The sequence below is a fragment of the Colossoma macropomum genome, unplaced genomic scaffold (genome assembly GCF_904425465.1).
Source record: "Colossoma macropomum unplaced genomic scaffold, Colossoma_macropomum, whole genome shotgun sequence".
Classification (NCBI taxonomy): Eukaryota; Metazoa; Chordata; class Actinopteri; order Characiformes; family Serrasalmidae; genus Colossoma; species Colossoma macropomum.
The window spans coordinates 38,180,011-38,193,254 of NW_023494787.1; the positions used below are offsets into that span (position 1 = coordinate 38,180,011).

At 38.5% G+C, this 13,244-nt stretch overlaps 1 protein-coding gene across 1 annotated transcript in view; it reads left to right on the forward strand.

Moving 5' to 3' along the window:
- The window catches only part of grin2da (glutamate receptor, ionotropic, N-methyl D-aspartate 2D, a), a gene marked incomplete at its 5' end in the record, with an annotated part of 97,503 nt that overhangs the window by 19,044 nt on the left and 65,215 nt on the right, over positions 1 to 13,244 (forward strand). Inside the window, 2 exons of the mRNA XM_036565529.1 lie at positions 4,142 to 4,408; positions 11,007 to 11,335. Coding sequence (XP_036421422.1) covers positions 4,142 to 4,408; positions 11,007 to 11,335 — 596 coding nt within the window. The remainder of the gene's footprint in view (positions 1 to 4,141; positions 4,409 to 11,006; positions 11,336 to 13,244) is intronic.

The window sequence follows — 13,244 nt, forward strand, 5'->3', positions numbered from 1 at the left end:
TGAAGTCTTATACTCTTGCTTTATAAAGTGTTATGCATGTAATTATACCTACTTAAGAACAATTAAACAAGCATATGCCAGGAATTCTAAGGTGTTATTTATACCACATTGTGCCTCATAAATGCCTTTATAAAGCATTACAAATGCAGGATTCATAGAGAGTGTCACCAGTTCATCAGAAAGTTTGTGAGTCTGAAGCCCAGCAAAGCCACAACTGTGTATAACTGGAAGCCCAATGTTTGGTGGGACTGTGTGATGGAAGAAGTCCAGCTACTGACGAAATAAATAAAAAAAACAAATTCAATATTATTTACCCAACTGATATACTTGTAATTTTAAGTTGAGCTGACTTTCACTTTTTACAGTAATTTTCACTGTAAGCCTGAATAAGTTCACATAACTTAAACATTTTGAGGTAATCCTTTGTTCTAAAAAGTAAGTTAAGTTGGTGAACAAACCAGTAAGTTAAAGTTCAGTGTACTTAAGATACTAAATCTGACAGCATGTTACAGAGGCTAGTAATGATAGGTTAATACTCAGTGTAAATGTGGTCACCCAGCAGCACAGATCCACAGCAGGGAGAAAGATAAGTCGCCTGTTTAGCCAATAACACAAGGTCAATTGGCTAAGTGAAACATATATGAAAGGCATACACATAAGGGAAAGTAGCCCGGACTCGGATGAAAGCATGTTGATTGGAAAAACAAGAGGAAAGAAACAACTATATATGCAAATAGATGGAGCCAGTAGCCAATAGAAAAGCAAGATTGGGTAAGCAAAGCAGACATGTCACTGTATTTCATTAAAAAAACTTAAACAACTTAGTGTCACTATGCACATTTGTTGAGTAACGTTAATGAGAGAGAAAGGATTAAAACCAACAGCAATGCAGTTTCACACTTGAATGTGGCAGTTCCAAAGTTGCACATGGCAACAGACTAAACTAAATTCCAAGAAGTTGATTCCAATACCATTTGAGTGTATGGAATCATCAAGAAAAGTTCCTTTAGTTTAAAGTAGTTAAGTAATGTGTGGGATATATTCAGTTTTATGTAGAACTTTATGTAGAATTTATTTGAGTTTAAACAAAATGTGGGGCACAGTTGTGCCAATAGCCCATCAGAAATCAACGGACAAAATCACGATGGCTGTGGCCAGCTCTATGTGCAGAATTTATCTTCACCGTGAATGGACAGAGGTGTAAGCTGAGTAGGTGGATATATCGCTGCTGCTGCAACAAAGTCTTGTGTCTACTGAATGGTTAACTTATATGGGACTTGCACTTTGTATGGGAGTTAATGGAAAAACATTTTGGGACATTTCTATTCATCCACTCATTATGAAATTTTAACACAGTCAAATTCTGTTAAAAAAATACAAATGACAAAAATGGTGGGGTTTAGTTCTGAAACCAACAATATTGTGTTGTTTTCATGAACCCTATGCACTTACATGCAGTGTTTTTTATCATTCAGCCAAAGTTTTTTTTTTCAGCAATAACAAACAGCTGCCTGTACCAGACAGTGTCATGAAAAAATGAGCCATTCGGGGATAAACATACACCAATCAGCTACTTCATTAAGTACACCTCATTGTATCTACACTCTTTGACCACTGAAGAACAAGTGAAAGGGGGCCAACAAAGTATGTAGAGAAACTGCAGTCTGTAATTGGACAACTACAAAGTGGATCTATATGGTACACTGTTAGAAATAAAGGTACTATGCAGGTGCATTTTTCGCTTATTAAGGTACAAACAATATAAATGTATCCTCAAAGGTACAACAGTGGTTTTAAGGTCCAATTGTGTACCTTAAATAAGTTTTTTTCCTTGTGAAAAGTACATATTTGTACATTTTCATAATCTAATGTTTTAAAACAAAACAATAAAATAAAAAGCCTGGAGACGAGACGGGATGTGTGGAGTCAGTACATCCATCCATCCATCCATCCATCCATCATCTAAACCGCTTATCCTTCTGGGTCGCGGTGGGGTGCTGGAGCCTATCCCAGCTGTCATTGGGCGGAAGGCAGGATACACCCTGGACAGGTCGCCAGTCCATCGCAGGGCAGGAGTCAGTACAACTTAGAAAAAACATATTTAAATTAAAATTATGTTCCCTGACTAAAGGTACTGAGATGTACCCTTGAGGGTACCACCCCAGTAACAAGAGCGGTACTGCCCCAGAGACAGTTTCGTACCTTTTTTCTGACAGTGTAAGTGAAGCTGTGGGATTTTCACAATCACCTCCACAATTGCTAAAAAATTTCACTATGGCTGAAACAATGGGCTGTGATTGGTCGTTTGCATGTCAGTCAAATAGCCTCTTCTTGACACAGCAGTTCTTGGTCACAATATGTGGGGAAAAGTACCAGACTCTGTCCTTTAAGACTAAAGGACAAGTATCTTAAAGTGGAAGCTACAGCAAAAGTAGAGGAGAGCTAGTGCTGGTGTACGAAGGCTTCTCTTCAGTGCTCTTTGGCCTTAGTAGGCTGTACTGACACATCATGACTTAGTGATGTGAACAGTCTGACCTATTTAAATATTATATTTTCAAACATTATATTAAAATTTACATTTCGTTACAAATGCTGGTCTTGTCACTTGCTGTTGTTTCTGCTATTTTTCAAAAGGTTTTGCACTGCGTGTGATGGATTGTGGGTGACTGAAAGATACTTCAGCTGAGTCCTTTAGATTCTCAGAAACGAGGGGGTACATTTCTCGGCCACCTTTGAAGGATCCTACAAATGGAACAGCCTTCAGGCTGCGTCCTTAGCTGTGAGATACATATGAGGAGTGTTTCAGCATGAACTGCTTTATGAATAAGACACAATACAGTGCAGCCAGACAGAACAGAGGCCATGTACAAATTTAAAAAAATTAAAGGCACAATAACACATACAGGCATTTTTAATTTGAATGGAAAATCAAGGGTAAAAATATAATACAAGAAAGTGTAGTATATGGACCATTCTATCAAATTCTATCAAAGGACTTTTATGTTATGATCTGTACTGACTGAGCACTTTATTAGGAACACCTCCTTGTTTCTACATTCATTGTCCATTGTATCAGCTCCGCTTACCGTATAGGTGCACTGTTCTTCAATGGTCAGGACCTCCACAGGACCACCGCAGCGCAGGTATTATTTGGGTGGTAGATCATTCTCAGCACTGCAGTAACACTGACGTGGTGGTGGTGTGTTAGTGTGTGTTGCACTGGTACGAGTGGATCAGACACTGAAGCTGATAGGAGCTGATAAAATGGACAGTGAGTGTAGATACAAGGAAATGTTCCTAAAGTGCTCAGTGAGTGTATTTAAACCCAAAGCATTAATTGAGATAGTAATAAGCTAAATATATGCAAAATCATTATTTATAGGGTCATTTCTGTTGGGAGGTGGCTTGAGAAAATATTAAATAATAAAATAATACTTATTTCTTTTGTTTTGTTTTTTTTAAGTGAAGTTGAAAGTTCAATTTATCATGCGTTTAATCTTTAAATACCAAAACTTTATTGGAAAAAAAAATACTGTCCCAGTTATGTCATTACCCAAACACAAAGAGTAGGCGGGGTTTATTTTAGCCACACCCCTGCATTGTAGAGCAGTAAATGAGATTGCACCCCTGTCCCTCATGGCCACATGGTGAGCAGTTAAATCCCATTGTTTTGATGTAAATGTGTCCCAAATCCCACTGAAAATCAATGTGTAACATTAAGAACTGTCACTACCAAAATACATTTTCTGCAATTATGTAAGCCTTTTATGTTTTAATAAATAATAAAATAAAAAATAGTACGATTTTATATGCATGCATTCTTTCAAATCTGTGCTACCGAAACAGTCACATTTGGTAACGTTTTGGGAGTGTTATGATTGTTTTGTTAGTGATTTAGTAGGGTTTGGAATAGAATGTAAATATAAATATATTTTAATAAAATAAACATAATTAAGACATAAGGTCACTCAAAGCAAAAGTATTACGTATTTTGAACTTTGAATCATGTCAGTAGAATCATCCATGTAGCCTCTTTAAAAGGCAGAAATCGCTTGTTCTTTACTAGCATTAGAGACCTAAGATACATTCGTTAAGGTTTTATGAAGCTCTAATACTCCTGACTTCTTGTGTCCGTCCTCAGGAGAGCGGCTCAGTCTACCTGCAGTTCTCCTGCTCCACAGCCCTGCAGCTGGAGGTCATCTTCGAGGTGCTGGAGGAATTCGACTGGACGGCCTTCTCTGTGGTCACCACCCGTCACCACGGCTATGAGGACTTCCTGGCTATGGTGGAGGGCATCACAGATGGCTCCTTCATTGGCTGGGAGAAGAAAAGCGTAGTGATGCTGAATCTAACCGACGACCCCGGAGGGGCGCGTACCCGCAGGCTGCTGAAGGAGAACGAAGCGCAGGTCAGGAGAAAAAAACAGAAAGAGAAAGAACCCAGATTCTTTTTTTGTTCTTCTTGATTTCCTTCCTCTTGCACTGTAACTATAGAGCAACTCTGACCCATTTTTGCGCCTGCACTACTTTCTGCTTTTACCTGCTATTTCTGTTTTTCATTCATTACCTTTTTTTCCCTCTTTTTTCCATTTCAGTTCAGTGTGGCCTCACTGGCAGCACAATTAACAACTGTATTATCAAATCAATCTTGGTTAATTATAGAAATATGAATGAAAAGGAGGATAACTACGCTGCTGTAATGGCACTATTACTGTTTAACAGCACCTCCTTCTAGAATAATTATTCTCCAGTCTACTAGAGCCACACTACAAAACCCTTTAAAAGTCTTCCCTGTATGCAGCTTTCATACCTTTCCCTTCCCCCTTTCCTCTGAGCTTAATCTTGTTCGTGTCTCTATTAACCTTTTCCATCACTGACTCGCGCTTCCGCACTCTTTGTCTCCTTCTCCGTTATCACTTAAGGCTGTATCATTGCATCAAAACCCTTTTTTCCCCTTATTTTCTCTTGGTTCCTCACTCTCTCTCACTTTTCCCTCTTCCTGTCTCTGTGCCTTTCCCTCCCTTCCTCCTTTCCTCGACTCAAACTGTGGCCTTTATGTGAAAGCTCCTGAAGAGAAGGGGGTCGAGGAACTTACGAAAGGGGAGATGGCATTCCGTAATGTTACTGAGCAGCATGACATTAAATGACAGTTTCCATCTGACCCAAAGGTGACCACCTCAATTCCCCACCGGCTGGCCACACAGGCAGCCGTTCTCTGCATTCGGTGACTTGACTGATTAATTCTCCCCAGTGTCTAAGAACCTGGACTTCTAAGACCCTAATCAGTGTCTGATTTAGGGGACGATTTAAACTGCATGTCATGTGTCTCCCGTGCAGTCGAACAGCTTTGCGAAAGAAAAAAAAAACACTACAGTACTAAGTGCGGACTTTAGTCAAAATTGGGGTCAGTGCTGAGCGAACTTGTTCTGTAAATCTAAAGATTTGCATTGTCCGGAAAAGTAAAAAACAATGCAGAGGTGTCAGACTAGGAGCTGCACTTTATTCCAGATGTTTGGGCACAAGGTAGCATCCAGTGGACTATCTAAGTTGGTTGCACCAACTGTATGTAAGTTCAGATGTAGGCTAGTTATAAGGTGTACTAAGTTCAGGTTTATGCATTTGTAAATCAGAAAGGGTTACACCACACTAATTAGTTTAATATTGTGTTTAGTAGTTAATCATTGTTTACACCTCCCCTTAAAGGCTCATTTTTGCTCAACGTTAAATACAGATACAGACAAAGCCTTCTGTCTCTACTCTGCATTCATTCTGTCTCTATTTGTGCACGTTCTCTGAAAGCTTACGGATACGGACGAAACAGAGGCAGTGTTGTATGGGGGCAATGGAAGTATGTGGGCAGTGATGGTTACATCGTTTCAAAAGTGTTCTTTTTCGTACGTAAAGGGAGTATAAATGAGCCTTAACCAGGTGTAGGTGCTGGTGAAACCAGTGGTAAACACAAGCTAGCAGAAAGAAGACAAAAACATGGCCGGACTATTTTTTTTTTCTAAACCGCTTATCCTTCTGGGTCGTGGGGGGGCGCTGGAGCCTATCCCAGCGGTCATTGGGCAGAAGGCAGGATACACCCATCACAAGGCAGGCAGACAGACAGACACATTCACAGGGGCAATTTAGCATGTCCAGTTGGCCTGACTGCATGTCTTTGGACTGTGAGAGGAAACCCACTCAGACACAGGGAGAATGTGCAAACTCCACACAGAAAGGACCTTGGTTGCCCAGCCAGGGAAGCAAACCCAGGCCCTTCTTGCTGTGAGGCGACAGTGCTACCCACCGTGCCACCGTGCCACCCATGGCCCGACTAGAAATGGCAAATTGCTAAAGTCAGATTTTTGCCGAGATATTTTAACCCCTTACGATCCCAGGCTTAAGGCTTATAATTTAGTAACTACAGGTACTTCAATACTCACTGGCTGAGCCATTCTCAGGTTATAGAAGTGTGTAATAAAACTTTCGGCCTGCTTGTGGGCCCTGGCCATTTCAGGGGTTAAACTAATAAACAATGAAAGCTGTGTTATGGTTTTACTTTTAGCTCTATGGAAGCTAATATCCATAGCTCCAGCTCAGTGAGATCATAGCCAACATTCATACAGTCATACACAAAAGTTTGAACACCCCCAGCCAAATTGTTTTCTTGATTTTCTAAGTGAAAATGAGTAAACATCCTCTATGGAGAATAAACTTACGTGGCGTTTTTTTCTGCCAGTTTTACTATGCAATCTCTTTTTATTTCAGTTCAACAAATAAAAATAAAGTATAATATATAAAATGTTCTATTGATTCTGCACAGGCCAAGTTCTGTATGTTATTTTCCAAGTATTTTAAATTCAGCAAATAAACAATCATCCATAATTTCAGCCTGAAGCTGTTTGAGTGCCGTTTCTATCAATCACACAGTTGTAGTTCTCTCGTTCAAATACAGCTGTTAAATGGCAAAAAAGTTTCATTGATAAAGTCAATCTTGTTACCAATTAGTTGGCTTGAAAACAATTTGCACTGGCCGTTTACATCACATGACTGAAAGAGGGAAAACACAGATGGTGGAGACTACAGTGCAGGGTTTACACGATGAACATGATTTCCTGTAAGACTGAGCTCACCTTTGATGGTAGTGTGATTGTCGTGTCTGAGAATCTAGAAAAACATGTTCACGGCAGAAAATGGCAAACACTCAACACAGTAAGTAACTGCCAAAAATTTAAAAAAGTCAAAAACAACGTATCATTGTCTGCTTTACAGCTAGCGCTGCTGTAGTTCAGAAAAATAGATAGTTGTCTAAAGGAATGAAATGCATTTTTTCTCTGAACTGCATGACTAAAGTATCCTTTAGCATTGCTAGTGCGCTAATGCACAACAAAAGCTCATCCTCAGAAACATACAAAAAAATATTATATATATATATATATATATATATATATATATATATATATATATATATATAAAGTATACTTTTTTCCCTGTGTTTTGGCCTCCTGCCCTTATGAAAATTGTGTTTTACATCAGAGTTTCTCTCTCCAGAGTTTGTAAAACTCTGTTTTCAGTTTTTTTTTCCTGTTGACAGATGTATTTGAAGGCAGTGACATCCTGCGCGTGGTTATTGCTTTGCATGCGGTGAGGATGCTTAGAACACTGCATGCCTGACATGACCAAGGCGCTGACTTTGCTTAAAAAAAGAAAAAAATGCAGATGTTTGCATTTGTGTCTTAAACCAAAGACAGATGTGGGACATAAGAGCAGGAATTGTTGGTAAAAATATTTGTTATTATTTATTTATTTTATTTTCATTGTCATACACATTTGTAATTAGTGCCTCTCCACTGCCCCTCCTTACACTGCATATGGAGAAGAGGCTGCGCATTGAACTCAGCGTGTGTCAGTTTCAGCTTTGGCAGGTAGACTGGTTTGTTCGGTCTGTGCACTGCAAACTTTTACTCTAATTAACAGCACTGGTTATAGTTTAGTTTGGCTCCCTCATTATTCTCCACCCTGGCTACAAAAGGGACTTTAAGCTTCAACGACTTTGGGGATCAGTTATAGCAACCAGAAAAAGTTAATTATCTCCATAGCATAGTAAATCAAAACTATATTCCAGATACCATGAATTAGTGTTTTTCATTTTATTATATTGCAGCTTTCGTAATATTCTAGGCTGAAATATGTCAACGCTACCCCTCCTACAGCTTGCATGCTAGACCCACCAACCTGTGCATGATCGTAGAGCCTGTACCCGTATAGTGTACTCAAAAAATGTACCAACCAATATACCAACCACCTAGTAACACCTCGAATAACACCGCCTGGAATAACATATGAACATACAGCATAACAACAACATAACTAGGTCTGGACCCAAATATTCATTCCTTGGGTAGGTGTTTTTTGGCTAAATGTAGGCTATCAATAAAGATGAACTACAAAATACTATAACGTTTGGGGTTGTCGGGAGAAACTTCAGTGACATGCCACACCCTACTGCCTCTTCTCTTATTGTATGTGCCTATGAGTTATTAGGTGAGTAGAATATTGACTATTCAACACTTGGATCAATATACATTCAAAATTTGTTTTCCTTTTCTACTGCAATCAAACTATCAAACCTTTCTACTTTCTTTAGCCCAAAAAATGAAATGTACTCTGCAACTTTATAATTTCCACTTGCGTTTACATTTACAAACTAGCTCACTTTGGCTGGAAAACTGCAAATCTGACAGCTCTGCACAGGGAAAAGAACCAGTGAGAGAAGCTCATGGATGAGGAAAACAGCACAGTTTTTCTGGTTGCTGTAGTATCCCTGCATGCTTACAGTCTCAAATGTTTTCCAAGTGTAAAATGCAGTTTCATTACTGCAGCTGCATTTTGGTTAAAATATTTGTTATTATTTCATTACATACTGCATTTTGTTTCTGTGTAAGATTTACGTGCTGTTCCTTTTTTGTTTCTGCACCTTTCACACTGATTAAACATCATTTTTGTGGGCAGGGAGAAAGATCTGTTGCTATAGCCTTGATAAAAGTCCACATTTTTATCCAAAAGGAGGATTAATCCTAGTGTTTTTAATTTAATCATCGTTAGTTGCAGCCCTAGTTGCAATCATGGAGGTGTTGGAACACATTGAGAGTATGATATATACACTCATTGGTAGGAACCTGCAGACACTGTTGCTGTCACTGGACGTCAGTGATGAAAACTGGCTTTTCATGTGAACCCTGTGTTTACATGATATTAAAACCAATAAATACATTCTGATTATGCATAGTCACATATATTATGGAGGTAGTCAAATGCACCACTTTTCAGCTGGAAAGAATCTTTCTTAAGGGTCAGATTTAAGCAAATAAGGCACAAGCAATAATTTGCGATTATCTACACCAAAAGTGCACAACAAAGAAAAATCAATCATGAAATTCCAGAAAACCTTTTTCACATTATCTAACATTATCTCAGTAGCATGAATAACGTAAGAAAAGTTGATTTATAGCAATTTGTTTTGTAGATATTTCTGGCATCAGTGTTAAAAACACGCTCTGAAAGAGCTCCTTTGCTTAACATTCCAAAGCGTTCCTCCTGGCTTCCAACACTGCTGGCAGGAGGGTATTCAATCACCAGTGAATCCCCCACATTTCAAGGGACGGTTTGTTGGAAACCTGAGGCTTAATGTCTACAACACTAACGATCAACATTTCTATTGAAGAAGCACCTTGTCTGCTGCAGCAGTCTAAACAGGGTCCTCTGAGTAGATGTTCTTCAAGCCTTTCATTTGAGGAGGCCTTGAGCATGAAAAATAAAAAATAAAATAAAAAAACACATACGCTTCTGTTCACCAGGGAAGAGGTTGCATACAGCAGATCGAAAAGACCAACGCCAACGCCAAGATAAATTTTGTACTGGGCTTGCACAGCTGACCTTCCTTGTCAAATGTATTGTAAGAGCTCGATTAGCTGAGTTGCTATGGACTTCAGGTGAACAACAACAGTACAAACAAAGCCAGTCAGAGGTCTTGAATCCTGGTGAACATACACTACCATTCAAAAATGTAGAATCACTTTTCATATTAACAATTTTAGTTGTTTACTTTAATTATATGGAATTAAATATTACAAAATAGCTGAAAATAGAGCAATGAGTATTTGTAGATGTTCTGTTCAACATTTTAAGTATAAAAAGATATTTAATTCTTGGTGTTATACAGATTTCTCAGCCATTTTAGAATCATCTTTCTAATTATCATAACTTTCTTGAGGCTATTTACAGCTTCTTAGTTTCCTACTAACTATTTGAAAGCTGTGAAATTGTACAGGACTAGCACGTTATATATACCGTCAAAAGTTTGACTCCTAGTCAAAGTACATGCCCTGTTGATTTTCTAAGTGAAAATATGTGAACACATCCTCTACAAGGACTGAAACATGGCAATTTATATCTATTTATTTGCTGAGTTTTACATTTTTTTTTTTAAAAAGTGAACAGAAATTATGAAATGTGTCATAGACCACATTTGATTTGGTTTTATATCGTTGCTGTCCAAAAAATAAAAATAAAATAAAATAAACAACTGTGGCCAAAATGGCAACATTATAGGTGAAAGCAAAAATGTTCTTCACTTCACTTGTACAGTTAATGTAAACAGACTTTATTCCAAGTAAATTTGGAGCATTTCTATTGGTCCATTCATCATGAAATATTCACACAGTATACAGGGCAGTTGCTGTGCTCAAGTAATGTAGAAAAATGAAAAAATCTTTTTCCCAGTTTAACAAATAAACAGTAATTGTGCATTAAAATGTTCAACGTGTATTCTCTGTAGAGGATGTGTTCACTTATTCTCACTCAGAAAATCAACAAAACATAATTTGACCATGGGTGCCCAAACATTTGCACACGTCTGTATATCTCTAACTGAACTGGTATTAAACGACTGCAAACTGGAACTGACTGGAAACTGTTTCTGAATGTTTTACTTTATCTTGTACCGTGTTTTTGTTTCTGTAGGTGCGGCTCCTGTACTGCTCTCACGAAGAGGCGGAACAGATATTTAAGGCGGCGTGGCTGTCAGGACAGGCCACTCCTTCGCACATGTGGTTTGCTGTGGGGCCTGCTCTATCAGGCCTGGGAGTGGAGGGTCTGCCTAAGGCTCTGTTTACCGTTCGGCCGCAGGGATGGCGAGACGAGCCCCGTCGACGCATCGCTAAGGGAGTGTCGGTGTTGACGCATGGCGCCATGGCCCTACGCAGGGAGTACGCCGGGGCCAGAGGGACAAGCTTTGCTGGGAACTGCATGACAGATGGCAACCAGACGCAGAGGGTGCCAGACAGGATCAGGTAATTTTGGATAAAATGGCTTGAGGATACATCCATGTTTTGAATCACGGTTCAAAACTTTGGAATCTGTGTTTTTAATAATATGAATTTTTCTCTTATGCTAATCATATGTAACCTCATATGTCTCAAAAAATTAAGCTAGGAACATGTTAAAAATAGAAATAATGATAAAAAATGTAGAAATTTTAGATGCATCAAAAATGACAGTGCATCTGTATAGAGAAAACTGGATAGCATCGAGAAAGAAGTTCTAATGAAGTTAATATGCAGAATGAGAACTTGACAAACACACTTTTCTTTACTATCAAATTGGCTAATGGATGACTTTCTGGCTAATTTTTATTTTTTGAAACCCAAAGCTCACTTGTGCAGTATACTGTGCAGGCTGAGTAAACACTTGAAACACATTAGCACCTGTACTTTTATATCAGCCAAAGTCACAATATAAATAACATTATTTGCTCTGTAAAGCTGACAGTATTCAACTCTGTTTCCAAAAATGTTGGGATGCTGTGTAAAATGTAAATAGAAACAAAATGCAATGATGTGCAAATCGTTTAAACCCTATATTTAATTAAAAATAGCACAAAGACAACATTTCAGATTTTCAAACTGTGAAGTTTTGTTGTTTTTTTTTTTAAAAAGCCTGTTTTTGCCAGCAGCATATTTCAAAAAAAAGCTGTAACAAGGCACCAAAAGACTGGTAAAATTGTGTAATGCTAAAAGAAAAACACCTGGTGGAACATTCACAACTAATTAACTTACAGGTCAGTAATATGATTGTGTATAAAAAGAACATCCCAGAGAGTCTCTCAGAAGTAAAGATGGGGAGGGTTCACCACTCTGTGAAAGACTGCACATGCAACAATTCAAGAATAATGTTTCTCAACATGAAATAGCAAAGAACTTGGGGACAGTAAACGATTCAGAGAATGCAAAGAAATCTCTGTATGCAAGGTAAAAGGCCAAAAACTGAAAAAAAAAAAATGGATGGGCATGATCTTTGGGCCCTCGGGTGACACTGCATTAAAACCAGACCTGATTCTATAGTGGAAATCATTGCGTGGGCTCAGGAACATCTCCTAAAACCACTGTCTATGAACACAGTTTATCGCTACATCTACAAATGCAAGTTAAAACTACCACGCAAGGAAGAAAACGTTTATAAACAGCATCCAGAAACGCTGCCACTTTCTCTGGGGCTGAGCTTAGTTAAGATGGACTGAGATGAAGTGGAAAAGTGTCCTGTGGAAATCATGGACGCTGCATCCTCCAGGCAAAAGAGGAGAGGGACTATCCAGCATGTTATAAGCCCACAGTTCAAAAGCCAGCATTTGTGATGGTATAGGGTTGCATTAGTGCACATGGTATGGGTGACTTACACATCTGTGAAGGCATCATTAATGCTGAATGATATATACAGGTTTTGGCAACATATACTGCCATCCAGACGACGTCTTTTTCAGGGAAGGCCTTTCTTATTTCAGCAAGACAATTCCAAACCACAGTCTGCATGTATTATAACAGCATGGCTCTGTAGTTGCTAAACTAGCCTGCATGTAATCCAAATCTGTCACCCACTGAAAACATTTGCCGCATTATGAAACAAAAATTATGACAAAAGACCCCAAAGTGTTGAGCAGCTTAAGTGCTATATTAAGCAAGAATGGGAAAACATTTCAACTGCAAAACTACAGCAGTTGTTCTCCTCAGTTCTGAGTCACTTACAGGGTGTTATTAAATGAAGCGGTGATGCTACACAGTGGTAAATATGCCCCCGTTCCAAATTTTTTTGAAACATGTTGCTGGCATCAAATTCAAAATGGGCAAATATATTTTAAAAATCAATAAAATATCTCAGTTTTAACATCTGATTTTTTTTGACACTGTACTATTTTTAATTAAATAT